At 44.7% G+C, this 15067-nt stretch overlaps 1 protein-coding gene across 4 annotated transcripts in view; it reads right to left on the bottom strand.

The window, feature by feature from the left end:
• Positions 1–429: 429 nt before the first annotated feature.
• Positions 430–15067, bottom strand: part of LOC122790092 (DENN domain-containing protein 1B-like) — a 1285568-nt gene continuing 1270930 nt past the window's right edge. For all 4 annotated transcript variants that reach the window (XM_044057656.1, XM_044057657.1, XM_044057658.1 and 1 more), the window contains one exon: positions 430–1760. In XM_044057656.1, coding sequence (XP_043913591.1) covers positions 639–1760 — 1122 coding nt within the window. In that variant the 3' untranslated portion in view covers positions 430–638. The remainder of the gene's footprint in view (positions 1761–15067) is intronic.

Raw genomic sequence — 15067 nt, 5'->3', positions numbered from 1 at the left:
GCATTTTGCCAGCCCAGGATTGATAAAAAATAAGATCAGATCTTATTTATTTATCCAATAAAATTGCAGAAAATCTATTTATCCCATTGCATGGCCCATGGTTGAACCCATTTAGCAGATTTGTTGTTTTGTGGTTTTGTGCCATTTAAAATGTCATTATATAATCAATGGGTAGGATTGTTGGCCTGGATGCCTTAAAACAGAAATGACCACATGACCGTCTTCTTGCTATAGCCATAACCTGCAGAGAACTAGCACGACTAGTGATGTGCTGTTTCTGCACTTACAGAGACTCCATTGAATACATAGGCCACTGGATGTGCATTCCCTGACTCTTACTTGTAATGGCAGTGTTAGGCCCACGTACCCAGTACACCGTATACAGTCTGCTTGTGATAGTGCTTCAGATAGTCAGTTCTTAAGACACACTCAACTTGCAGACCACAGAGGGCCACTTAACTGTTTATTTGTAACTAATACATGGAACATGTGGACAATAATACACTGAAACATAAATCAAAGCATCCTGTATTACAGGAAATAATACCAAAAAGTGACCAATGAACATGATACAATACTGGAATGCTGCCAGAAATGGCTCCTTCTTAAGTCACTTCAAAGAAAATAATCCATAGAATTCAAGCTTCAAATCGCTTTTTCAGCTCTGACACCTTCTTGACTAATAGTGGGTTGGTATGTAGCTCTGAAGCTGAAGATTGTGGCTGTAGACGGGAGCCCTGTGATGTTTCTTGTGAGATGTGTTCAGGTCCTGGTATGCTGCCATTCACAGCACTGTCCAAGCTGCCTTCTAATGTCCTCAGATGTAAAATGTTTTCTGCTTTGGCTTCTGGTGCCTTGTAAATACTAGCAGGTCTGTTCAGTTGGCTCGAGTGCCTTAGTGAAAAGGGAGAAAGATGGTCTCTACCCCTGTAAACAACTCCAGTTTTCTCTGTCTTGGCTTGAAAAAGTGCCACAGCTGACTGAACACTGGGTACATGGGATTTTTCAGCAGAAATGTCTCTCGCCATTTTGGTGGAAGCTGTAAATTGCTGCAGAGGTCTCACTTCTGAAAACCTTTCACCTATGGAATAGGAATCCGCTTCCAAACCCAGAGGATTTTCATCACTTGCAGAGCTTCTACCTTGAATTAATTCATTTGTATCTGGTTGTGAGTTTGTAGAGAAGTGCACATCGCAGGTTTTCATGCTTAGACAGTCTTCTGAGATCCCCTGCAATGACTCTGCATGTGTTACTTGACTTTCATGATGTAATTTCTGCCCATCCATTTCAGCTCCACTAATTACAATGTTTTCCAGGTCCTGCTTTTCATAAAGAGTTGCCGAGCTTCCATTTTCACCATCATGACTCCCTTTCTGCAAAGTTTTTCTCACTTCCCATGGGACACCTGTCGGCTGGAGTTTCTCACCAAGCTGGTTAGCTGACAAAGCATCAGAAGATAAGTAGCTGTCTCCAGCACATTCTGCCACACCTCTGTCCCACATCCCACTCCCCCGTGGAGGTTTGTAGATGGGCTCTGATGCCCCATGGCTGAGTGCTTTGGTATCCCTACATATCTCAGAATCATCTTGATCTATGGAAACTTCTGACCTCCCTGTGGAAGATATTTCTTCTGAAGAAGATATTTCATATCTTAAGGAGTCTCCATCCTCCTCCTCTTCTTCCAGAAACCATCGGTCTGTCCTATAAGATGTCATACTTGGACAGCTCAAGTTTTCATCACTTGGGTTAATCGATTTTACCTGTATAGAAATAAAAAAGGGAATATAAGACTCATAGATCACACATTTATTTGTTATTGTTTGTGTTCCATTAAGGCACTTTTTTGTGTTTACAATTTTATTTGGTTATTGCTTCTTGGTTAAGACTTATTAAGCCCAGCTGTCTCTTTTTAAGGATGAACTATAAATTCTGGCTTAAAGTATGAGCTCAAAGCATGACTTAAATATAGAAGGTATGGGAATCGAACATTGTACTTTGACTATATCACTGATCCATGTTGAGCTGCAGACCTGGGTCATTTTGGATCTTCTTGCAAGAAACCATGGTCTTTCATTAAAGTATGGTGACACTGCATACAAACAGGAAGGGTATCAACACATTTTGTTTTCTATGGCAGGAAATTCTGTATTTCTGCTGACAACTGCTTGTAAAAACATAACAGAATGCTATAGATTATTAACAAGCCAAGGGAACAGAAGTATGACATGGATTTCTTCCCTACTTCTATACCCTTCCACAAAGTCTTGATTCTGCCTCTGCATGTTTACTGGGGTTAACTGATTAGGTTCATAGGGTGGTGCTAGGCTATCGGCCCTAAGCCCTATGCAAGCCTAGCCATAACAATTCCCTGGAAATTTTTTCCCACAATATTTACTTCTCTGGGCCCCTGTCTAGCAGGGTGACTGACATGATCCCCGGGGTGAATTTCCTGTCTCCCATCCAATCATCAAGGTTCCTTTTGAAGAGGGCCAATGAGGTGCTCTGCTTGACATGTATGGGCAGTCTATTCCAGAGTATGGGGAGTCTCTGGGACAGGAACCTATCCCTCTAGCATGTTTTGTTCATTGTGATGATAAGGTTTAGATCCCTGGAGCGTGTGGCTCTGAGGGATTGGGATTTCTTTAAGTGGAGCATGTCCAACAGCTCACGGTTTGACATGGCCTTGTATGTTAAGCAGAGATTGCCTCTGAGTAGGCGTTATGCCACAGAGTATAGCTGGAGTTTTTTTTAGATGGTCAGCATATGGCATCTGCTTTAGGCCTGTGATTTGTTTAGTGAGGTATTTCTGTGGCCTTTCCAGCTGTTGCAGATGTCTTGTCAGGTACATACCAAATGGGGCATTATACTCTATAATGGGTCTAATGAGGGATGAGTACAGTGGGACAATGACCTCCTTTTTTCTGGATAAAAAGCCCTTAGTGATGAGGTGTGCCACGTACAAGGATTTCCTGACTGTTGTGGCGATGTGGTTATCGAAAGGGAGACCACTGTCCACTTGTGTCCCTAAGTCTCTCATCACACTTTCAATGTTTAGTGTCCTGCCAACTATGTGGTAGTTCATGGGTACATGTTTTTTTCCAAAGGGGATGAATATACATTTCTTGGCATTAAGCTTGAGCCCATGGCTCTGGCATCAGGCATCTGTTTCTGTAAGGCCCTTTTGTAGAATATCCACATCATTTGGGGATTCAATAATGGCTACCAGTTTGCAGTAATCTGCAAACTTTGTTAGCCAGAGTCCCTTAGTGTTGGCCTGTACTTCAGAGAAGTAGATGCCAAACAAGAGTGGTCCCAGGACTGAACCCTGAGGTACTCCACTTGTCACTTGTCTGGAGCTGGATTTGGAGTCGGCTACTTTTACAGTCTGGGTTCCATCAGTAAGCCAGTTGGCAACCCATCGAGTGACGTAGGGATTTATGCCCAGCTTAGTAAGTTTATCTATGATTCCAGAGTGGGGGATGGTGTTGAAGGCCTTAGCGAGGTCCAGATAGGCTGTGTGGACCTCCTTACCCTTGTCCACAGCTCAGGAGACTGATTCAAAGAAGTCAATCAGATTCAGGAGACAAGATCGGCCCTTCACAAACCCAAACTGGGTGGGGTCCAGTGTCTGGAGGTTGCCAATGTCTTTGTTTATAAGTTCCATGATAATGCGTTCCATGCCCTTGCAGATCAGGCTTGTCAGACTGATGGGACGGTAGTTCCCGGGATCCAAGGTGGATTCTCCCTTGTGGATCGGGATAACTGTAGCTGTGCACCACTCAGTGGGCACGAAGCCTGAGGTGAGGCTATGATTAAACATGACATTTAGGTGGGGTGCCAGTTCATTTTATAGTTCATGTAGTACACAGCTTGGGATGTCATCTGGTCCCATGGATGCTGTATTCTTAGCTTTGGAGAGTGCTGTTTCTACCTGTGTGGCTGTGATTATCGGAATTTGGCAATCTTTTGGTATTGAGATGGGCCCTTTAGGGGGTGAGAGGGGAGTGAAGTTGGCATTAAATTGATCTGCCAGGATATTGGCAATATCCTTGGGATCAGTATATTTAATGCCATTCTGTTGTAGCTCAGAGCAGATCTGAGCATTGCCATTTAGATTCTTGACATAACTATAGAATGCCTTGTGGTTGTCTTTGGAATCTTTGGCAATTTTATTTTCGTAACTAGCTTTTAAGGATTTTATGAGGGATCTCAGCTTCTTACTGAGGCTGGTGAGGGAGTTTTTTGCATCCTGGGATTTTCCTCTTTTCTGCAACAGTTTCTTCCTTCTGTTGTATAGTTTGTTTATAGCAGAGGACCACCAGATTGGCTTCCTTTTTTTGGAGAAGAGCATCTTGGTTCTATTTGGGATGGCACGATTCATGCACGAGTGGATGTGCTCGTACAGTGCCTTAGTGTAGGATTCTGCAGTAGAACTTCCAGATCCTGTCTGCGTGGGTGTTGTAAGGTTTGTCACTTCTGACTTCAGTAGCATGAAGTTGGCTTTGGAGAAGTTTTTTAAGGAGGTTTCCTTACTGGGGGGTGGGGGTGGGATGTGGATGTCAAGGGTGATTTGCTTATGGTCAGACATGACCAATGAGGGGGTGACCACTGGTGTGGAGCATCTATCTCCCATGTTGGTAATGACCAGGTCTAGGATATTGGAGCCCCTGGTGGGACAATGGATTAGTTGATCCAGGGCGTTGGAATTTATGAATTCCAAGAACCGTTGGGAAAAGGAGTAGGTACCAAAGTAGTTTTCCCAATTAATGGCAGGGTAGTTGAAATCACCTAGTATTAGGGTGTTTGGTTGTATCTTAATATTTTCCAGTATGTTTAGGAAAGTGTAGTGAGAATCTTGGGGTATGGTGGGGGATCTGTAGCAAGCTACAATTTGGATTGCAGTCTTACCTAGTGTTAGTTGTACCTGGAGAATTTCAGATGCATTGTGTTGGGCAACTAGCCTGAAGGTGTGAATATCCTTGGTGAATATGGACACTCCTCCATCTTTTGTGTTTTGGTCTTGGTTTCGTGGCTGAAAAGTGTGGTAAGAATTGTAGCCTGGTATTGCAGGGGTGCTCTCTGGAGCCTTGAACCAGGTCTCAGTCACTGCACAGATATCGATGTTCTCCATTTTTAGGAGTGCCTCGAGAGAGTGCATTTTGAGGTTTAGACTTCTAGCATTGAGTAGCATTACCTTCAGATTTTGCATGCTTGTATCTGTTACTGTGGTGGTTTTATCCTTTGAACCTTGCCTAAAAAAGGCACTATAGGAGTGGCAAGAGCTTTAGCCAGTAACCTGAATCCCAGGGGTGACAGGTGCAGACCATCTCTGGCAAACCATCGTGGTTTGTCGATCATGTCTTCCCAGGCAGACAAATACTGGATCCCCTTTGAATGACACCAGAAGCTTAGCCAATTGTTGAAGTCAGTCATTTTGTCCTTATACTGTGGTATCATTCTGGGCGAAGGCAGGATGCTACTCAGGGCTAGGGTCATACCTGCCTGGGTCACATGATCCAAGAGCTCTTCCATGTCTCTTTTCATGTAGTCCAGGGAGGTACATCTCAAATCATTTACTCCAGCATGGACAATGACAGAGTCATATTTGTACTTGTTGTGGAGTGTCTTGAGTGCATGCATTATGTGGCGGATCCTGGCACCCGACAGGCAGCTGACTGTAATTTTCTCCTTGTTCAGCCTGGTGAGTGGGACATCAGTGTGCCTGACTATAGAGTCACCTATGACTAAAGTGTTGGGTACATTGTTTTGCCTTAGGGGCTGTTGTTGGGTGGCACACTGGTGTTGTGAGCTATGTGTCACTTCGGTTGTGACTGGTGTTTGTTTGCATTTCGGCTTCGGAGGTCCTTGTTGCTTGGGCAGGTTAATGTTAAGGGCCTCCGCATATGTGGGTTTAGTGTTGCTATGTGTGGGAGTTGATGGTGTGGGTTTTGAAGGGCTATGAGTTGCTAGAGGTGTAATGCAGGTGTTAGCCTTCTCCTCTTGACTGTCTAGCACAGTCTTGACCGGAGAGAGCTTTGCTTCCAGTTTGGCTATGTAAGTGCATCTCTCACAGGTTGTAGTGTTGGGTGGTAGGAGGAGAGGATTGTCTGTGTACATGAGGCAGTTGCCGCATTGCCCCAGTATGCCTAAATTGACCAGGTGGACAGGAGAAACTACCGGAAGCTGACCCTTGGACATGCCTGTTTAGGTGCTTTTTTGTAAGGTTTAAGAGCTGTTTTCCCTTACCCTTGCAAGGTACTTTGCAATTGTAGGCTCTTTAGTGCCTATGATTAATTTTTCCTTATTGACAAGGAGAGCTGAGTGCTTGTATCAGTTTCAGGTTTCCTAGTGCTTTACAGCAGGTTCTAGAGAAAGTGCTAGTCACAGGGGTTCAGATTTTAGTGCATAACCTTAAAGGACCTCTCACAAGCAAGTCTTAGAGGCATAGAAAAGGAACATTGGTATTTAAGATCAATTGAATCAATGAAAAAAGAGAAAAGGATTCATATTAGAAAGGAGTGAGGTTCAGGAACAGGGATATGATATTAACACTGGTGCTACAAAAATATAGCTGTGGTACCAAGGGTGGGATATGTGCCATGGGTTTGGGACCCTGTGGTACCAAATGTTAAGACACTGTAACAAGGTAAGCTGTGGTACTTTGTGTCTGGGACACTGTGGTACAAATATGTAGAAAACTATGGTGCAAATAGTAGGACATGTGGTATCATGAGTTTGGGGCACTGTAACACCAAGATGTGGGGTACTGTGTTACTAAGAATTATGATATTATTATTAATCCAGTGGCAGGATATGTGCTACAGTTTATTTGGGGCACTGTAGATTCAAGGGCTGGGACAGTATATTACCATGGGTGGCCTACGTTAGAGTAATATGGCAGTGGATGGATTAGTATAGTATAGTAGGGGGTGGTTCATCCTATGTTTGTATGGTAGGACGTGGATCGTGCTAGATCAATGTGCTCTGTGAAGTTAAGCCAGTCTGCATTAGCATTGTGGATGTGTGAGCAATGTTGGATTAATGTGGTAATGGATGGATTAGAATTTTAGGAGATGGCACACCCCAGATTACTTTGGTGCTGGTTGACTTATATTGGGTTAGCATAGCAAGGAACAGTCCATCCTGGATTAGTATGATGCTGGATGGCCTCTGTTGGATTAACATGGCAAGGAACATTTCATACTGGATTTGTATGGTGCTGGGTTGCCTATGTTGGATTAGCATGGTAGAGAACAGTCTGTCCTGGATTAGTATGGTGCTGGATGGCCTCTGTTGGATTAGCATGGTAGGGAACATTTCATACTGGATTTGTACGGTACTGGGTTGCCTATATTGGATTAGCATGGTAGAGAACAGTCTGTCCTGGATTAGTATGGTGCTGGATGGCCTCTGTTGGATTAGCATAGTAGGGAACAGTCCATCCTGGATTAGGATGGTGCTGGTGACCTGTGATGAATTAATGTGGCACCAGACAGATTAGTGTGCTGGAGGTATGGTCCACGTTGTGTAAGCATGGTCGATGGATCAGTATGTGAGGGAATACATCACCCTTTGCCATCCTGCTGTCTGGTGTTCTTGATGTAATAGTCCTGAGACCTAAACCTGCACTTATCACATCAAGACCAGCTGGTATGACAAATTCCTAACCTAATATAGCTCCCATTTCTGAAATCTGCTGCTCTTGCCTATGAAGCAGACTATTTCCATAACAACCTTTAAAACCAATCTGGATGACTGGATGGATGATCGCATATTTTCACCAGGGATATCTCCTAAGAGTTTTCTTAATGGGAAGTGCTGCTAGTCACTCCCCAGTTATTGGGAGATGTGGCCAAGTTCTTGCTAGCTTCCTTTATTTGTAAGATTAGTAAGAACCTATGAACCTATTAGTATGGTGGAGACATGACCGTTTCTGGTTTGATGTGGTAGCAGATGGATTACAATAGTAGGTGATGACCCATACTGGATCAGTATGGCATGATGGTCCATATTGAATTAATGTAGGAGGATGTGGATTACTATGGTAAGTGGTCTATATTGTCTTAATGTTGTAACAAATGGGTTAGTACAGTAGCAGGTGCTCACTTCTGGATTAGGATGGTGGAGGCCAACCCTGTATTAATATGGTCCTAGGTTCATATAAGGACTAAGCTAACTGCCCTTGTGAGACATTTTAACCATTAGGCCACCCTCCCAGCCTCATATCATGGATGGATTAGTACAATAGGGAATGGTCCATCCTAGATCAACATGATGAGAGGAGCAATGCTCAATTAGTATATTAAGATCTCTCACTTTGGATTAGTATTGTGAAGAGTAACCCTTACCTGATTAAAGTACTGACTAGATTCATATGGTAAGAGGCCAAGCTGGATTACTGTTTCATGTGGCTCACATGGCCCACGTTAGATTAATGTGGTAGGAGATGGACTAGCATAGAGAGGTTGCCACATGGCAGATTAGTATGATAATCTGGCCTATGATGGATTAATGCAGTAGCAGATGGATTATTATGGCAGAGGAGATGGCTTAGCCTGGGTCATTGTGATAGGCATGGCCAATGACAGAATGTAGAAGAATATAGCCATTCTTGAATTGTTATTTTAAAAGGTGAACCATTCATCATTAGTATGGTGGTGGGTGGCCCATCTTATATTAGTGTGGTAGGGATGTCTCATGTTTGATTAGTATGGGGAGAAGGTGTCCCATCTTGTATTACTATGGTAGGGATGGCGCATGTTGGATTAGTATAGGGGAGGGTGGCCCATCCTGTATCAGTATAGTAGGGATGCCCCATGTTGGATTAGTATGGGGGGAAGGTGGCCCATCCTGTATAAGTATGGTAGGGATGGCTCATGTTGGATTAGTATGGGGGGAAGGTGGCCCATCCTGTATTACTATGGTAGGGATGCCCCATGTTGGATTTGTATAGGGGGAAGGTGGCCCATCCTATATTAATATGGTAGGGATGGCTCTTGTTGGATTAGTATGGGGAAGGGTGGCCCATCCTGTATTAGTATGGTAGTAGTGGCCTAGTTAGATTAGTATGGCAGGAGACTGAGTTATCCTGTATTAGTATGGCAGGGATGAGCCATGTTGGATTAGTATTGGGGGAGGATGGCCCATCCTCTGTTAGTATGGTAGGGATGACCCATGTTGGATTAGTATGGCGGGAGGGTGGCCCATCCTCTGTTAGTATGGTAGGGATGACCCGTGCTGAATTAGTATGCGGGGAGGGTGGCCCATCCTGTATTAGTATGGAAGGGATGGCCCATGTTGGATTAGTATGGGGGGGGGGTGACTTATCCTGTATTATATGGTAGGGGTGGCCCATGTTGGATTAGTATGGTGGTAGGTGACACATTCTGTATTAGTATGGTAGGGATGGCCCAAGTTGGATTAGTATGGGGGAAGGTGGCCCATGCTGTACTGGTATGGTAGATATGGCCCATGTTGAATTAGTATAGTGGGAGGGTGACTTATCCTGTATTAGTATGGTAGGGATGGCTCATGTTGGATTAGTATGGGAGGAGAGTGGCCCCTGCTGTATTAGTATGGTAGGGATGGCCCGTGTTGGATTAGTATGGGGGAAGGTGGCCCATCCTGTATTAGTATGGTAGGAATGCCCAAGTTGGATTAGTATGGGGGAAGGTGGCCCATGCTATACTGGTATGGTAGGTATGGCCCATGTTGGATTAGTATGGAGGGAGGGTGACTTAGTCTGAATTAGTATGGCAGGGATAACCCATGTTGGATTAGTATGGGTGGAGGGTGGCCCATCCTGTATTACTATGGTAGGGATGGCCCATGTTGGATTAGTATGGTGGTGGGTGGCCCATCCTATATTAGTATGGTAAGGATGTCCCATGTTGGATTAGTATAGCAGGAGACTGACTTATCCTGTATTAGTATGGCAGGGATGACCCATGTTGGATTAGTATGGGGAAGGGTGGCCCCTACTGTATTAGTATAGTAGGGATGGCCCATATTGGATTAGTGGTTGGCCCATTCTGTATTAGTATGGTAGGAATGACCCATGCTGGATTAGTATGGGGGGAGGGTGTCCCATCCTGTGTTAGTAAGGTAGGGATGGCCCATGTTAGATTAGTATGGCAGGACAGTTACTTATCCTGTATTAGTATGGTATGAATCGTTCATGTTGGATTAGTATTATGGTGGGAGACCCATCCTGTATCAGTATGGCAGGGATGACCCATGTTGGATTAGTACAGGGAGAGGGTGTCCCATCCATTACTATGGTAGGGATGGCCCACCTTGGATTTGTATGAGGGGAGGGTGGACCATCCAGTATTGGGTCTATATTAGAACACCGAACGTTCAAAAGTTCGAGTGTTCTAATATTGAACCCTATGAATCGAAAATTTAAAACATCAAACATACAGAACAGCAAATTTTTTTCCTAGGGAAAAATTTGCTGTTCCAAAACACATACACACAACACAAGCACACCAAACAAACAGCAATCCACACACATACACCTAAACTCTTACACCTAACCCTACACTAAACTATACATACACCACTAACTATCCACTTACCTTAACCCAAACTCTAACCCTAAGGTCTGTCACTATCGCACAGTCACCTCACCCGTGCCCTAACCCTAACTCACCTTATCCCTCACGTCCACACAATCGCACACTTACCTGACCTGCGCCCTAACCCTAGCTCACCTAACCCGCCCTAACCCTCACATCCACACAATCGCACACTTATCTGAACCCAACCTGTAACTTTCCACCACAGCGCTGAAAATACTGAAGCAACATAAACGGACAACCAAATTCTTTCCCTAGGAAAAAATTTGGTTTTCTGTTTCTTCGATATTTTCAGCAAATGGGTCGATATTAGAACACTTGAAATTTTGAATGTTCAGTGTTCTAATATAGACGCCTTGAATTACTTTGGTAGGGATGGCCCATGTTTGGATTAGTATGGTGGTGGGTGGCCCATCATGTTTTAGTGTGGTAGGGATGGCGCATGTTGGATTAGCATGGGGGGAAGGTGGCCCATCCTGTATTAGTATGGTAAGGATGGCCCATGTTGGATTAGTATGGCAGGCAACTGATTTATCCTGTATTTGTATGGCAGAGATGACCCATGTTGGACTAGTATGGGTGGAGGGTGGCCCATGTTGTATTAGTATGGTAGGGATGGGCTTTATTGGATTAGTATGATTATGGTTGCCCCATTCTGTATTAGTATGGTAGGAATGACCCATGCTGGATTAGTATGTGGGAGGGTGTCCCATCCTGTGTTAGTAAGGTAGGGATGGCCCATGTTAGATTAGTATGGCAGGACAGTTACTTATCTTGTATTAGTATGGTAGGAATGGCTCATGTTGGATTAGTATTATAGTGGGAGACCCATCCTGTATTAGTATGGCAGGGAGTGCCCATGTTGGATTAGTACGGGGAGAGGGTGTCCCATCCATTACTATGGTAGGGATGGCCCATGTTGGATTAGTATAGGGAAGGGTGGCCCCTGCTGTATTAGTATGGTATGTATGGCCCATGTTGGATTAGTATGGAAGGAGGGTGACCTATCCTACATTGCTATGATAGGGATGACCCATGTTGGATTAGTATGGTGGGAGGGTGGGATATACTGTATTAGTATCGTAGGGATGACTCAGGTTCAATTAGTATGGGGGAGGGTGACATCCCTGTATTATACGGTATGGGTGGCCCATGTTGGATTAGTATGGGGTGAGGGTGACTTTCCTGTGTTACATGGTAGGAGTGGCCCATGTTGGATTAATATGGTGGTGGGTGACCCATTCTGTATTAGTATGGTAGGGATGGCCCATGTTGGATTAGTATGTTGGTGGGTGACTCATTCTGTATTTGTATGGTAGGGATGGCCCATGTTGGATTAGTATGGGGGAGGATGACTTATCCTTTATTATATGTTAGGGATGGCCCAAGTTGGATTAGTATGGGGGGAAGGTGGCATATACTGTATTAGTATGGTAGGGATGGCCCATGTTGGATTAGTATGGCGGGAGGGTGAGTTATCCTGTATTAGTATGGTAGGGATGGCCCATGTTGGATTAGTATGGCGGGAGGGTGAGTTATCCTGTATTAGTATGGTAGGGATGGCCCATGTTGGATTAGTATGGCGGGAGGGTGAGTTATCCTGTATTAGTATGGTAGGGATGGCCCATGTTGGATTAGTATGGTGGTGGGTGACCTATTCTGTATTAGTATGGTAGGGATGGCCCATATTGGATTAGTATGGCGGGAGGGTGAGTTATCCTGTATTAGTATGGTAGGGATGGCCCATGTTGGATTAGTATGGTGGTGGGTGACCTATTTTGTATTAGTATGGTAGGGATGGCCCATATTGGATTAGTATGGTGGGAGGATGAGTTATCCTGTATTAGTATGGTAGGGATGGCCCATGTTGGATTACTATGGCAGGAGACTTGCCTGTGCTGTATTAGTATGGTAGGTTTGGCCCATGTTGGATTAGTATGGGGAAAGGTGGCCCATGGTAGACTCGTATGGTAAGTATGGCCCATGTTGAATTAGTATGGTGGGAGGGTGACTTATCCTGAATTAGTATGGCAGGAATAGCCCATGTTGGATTAGTATGGGTGGAGGGTGGCCTATCCTGTATTGCTATGGTAGGGCTGGCCCATGTTGGATTACTGTGGTGGTGGGGAGGCCCATCCTATATTAGTATGGTAGGGATGGCACATGTTGGATCAGTACAGGGGGAAGGTGGCCCATCCTGTATTAACATGGTAGGGATGGCCCATGTTGGATTATTATGACAGGTGACTGAGTTATCCTGTATTAGTATGGCAGGGATGACCCATATTGGACTAGTATGGGAGGAGGGTGGCCCCTGCTATATTAGTATGGTAGGGATGGCCCATAATGGATTAGTATGGTTGTGGTTGGCCCATTCTGTATTAGTATGGTAGGAATGACCCATGCTGGATTTGTTTGGGGGAGGGTGTCCCATCCTGTGTTAGTAAGGTAGGGATGGCCCATGTGAGATTAGTATGGCAGGACAGTTACTTATCCTGTATTAGTATGGTAGGAATGGCTCATGTTGGATTAGTATTATGGTGGGAGACCCATCCTGTATTAGTATGGCAGGGATGGCCTATGTTGGATTAGTATGGTGGTAGGTGGCCCATTCTGTGTTAGTATAGTAGGGTTGGCCCATGTTGGATTAGTATGGCGGGAGGGTGGCATATACTGTATTAGTATGGTAGTGATGGCTCAGGTTCAATTAGTATGGGGGGATGGTGACTTTCTTGTAATATATGGTAGGAGTGGCCCATGTTGGATTAGTATGGTGGAAGGGTGACTTATCCTGTATTAGTATGGTAGGGATGGCCCATGTTGGATTAGTATGGTGGTGGGTGACCTATTTTGTATTAGTATGGTAGGGATGGCCCATATTGGATTAGTATGGTGGGAGGATGACTTATCCTGTATTAGTATGGTAGGTTTGGCCCATGTTGGATTAGTATGGGGAAAGGTGGACCTTCCTGTATTAGTATGGAAGGGATGGCCCATGTTGGATTAGTATGGGGGAAGGTGGCCCATGGTAAACTGGTATGGTAGGTATGGCCCATGTTGAATTAGTATGGTGGGAGGGTGACTTATCTTGAATTAGTATGGCAGGAATAGCCCATGTTGGATTAGTATGGGTGGAGGGTGGTCTATCCTGTATTACTATGGTAGGGATGGCCCATGTTGGATTACTGTGGTGGTGGGGAGACCCATCCTATATTAGTATGGTAGGGATGTCGCATGTTGGATCAGTACAGGGGGAAGGTGGTCCATCCTGTATTAGCATGGTAAGGATGGCCCATGTTGGATTATTATGACAGGAGACTGACATCATGTATTAGTATGGCAGGGATGACCCATGTTGGACTAGTATGGGGGGAGGGTGGCCCCTGCTATATCAGTATGGTATGGATGGCCCATATTGGATTAGTATGGTTGTGGTTGGCCCATTCTGTATTAGTATGGTAGGAATGACCCATGCTGGATTAGTATAGGGGGAGGGTGTCCCATCCTGTGTTAATAAGGTAGGGATGGCCCATGTTAGATTAGTATGGCAGGACAGTTACTTATCCTGTATTAGTATGGTAGGAATGGCTCATGTTGGATTAGTATTATGGTGGGAGACCCATCCTGTATTAGTATGGCAGGGATGGCCCATGTTGGATTAGTACGGGGAGAGGGTGTCCCATCCATTACTATGGTAGGGATGGCCCACCTTGGATTTGTGTGATGTGGGGGTGGCCCATCCAGTAATAGTATGGTAGGGATGGCCCATGTTTGACTAGTATGGGGGGAGGGTAGCCCCTGCTGTATTAGTATGGTAGGGATGGCCCATTTTGGATTAGTATGGAAGGAGGGTGACTTATCCTGTGTTAGTATGGTAGGAATGGTCCACGGTGGATTAGTATGGCTGGAGGGTGGCATATATTGTATTTGTATGGTAGGGATGACTCAGGTTCGATTAGTATGGGGGAGGGTGACTTTCCTGTATTATATGGTATGGGTGGCCATTGTTGGATTAGTATGGGGTGAGGGTCACTTATCCTGTATTATATGGTAGGGGTGACCCATGTTGGATTAGTATGGTGGTGGGTGACCAATTCTGTATTAGTATGGTAGAGGTGGCCCATGTTGGATTAGTAGGTTGGTGGGTGACTCATTCTGTATTAATATGGTAGGGATGGCCCATGTTGGATTAATATAACAGGACAGTCACTTATATATTAGTATGGTAGGGATGGCCCATGTTGGATTAGTATGGGGGAGGATGGCTTATCCTGTATTATATGGTAGGGATGGCCCAAATTGGATTAGTATGGGGGAGGGTGGCATATTATTATAGTAGGGATGGCCCATGTTGTATTAGTATGTCGGGAGGGTGAGTTATCCTGTATTAGCATGATAGAGATGGCCCATGTTGGATTAGTATGGGGGGAAGGTGGCATTTACTATATTAGTATGGTAGGGATGGCTCATGATGAATTAGTATGGGG

Source organism: Protopterus annectens, chromosome 15.part0, assembly GCF_019279795.1.
Source record: "Protopterus annectens isolate FY-2018-M chromosome 15.part0, PAN1.0, whole genome shotgun sequence".
NCBI lineage: Eukaryota > Metazoa > Chordata > Ceratodontiformes > Protopteridae > Protopterus > Protopterus annectens.
Note: the sequence above shows the minus strand (reverse complement) of the source record. Positions and strands in the feature narration are given on the sequence as shown.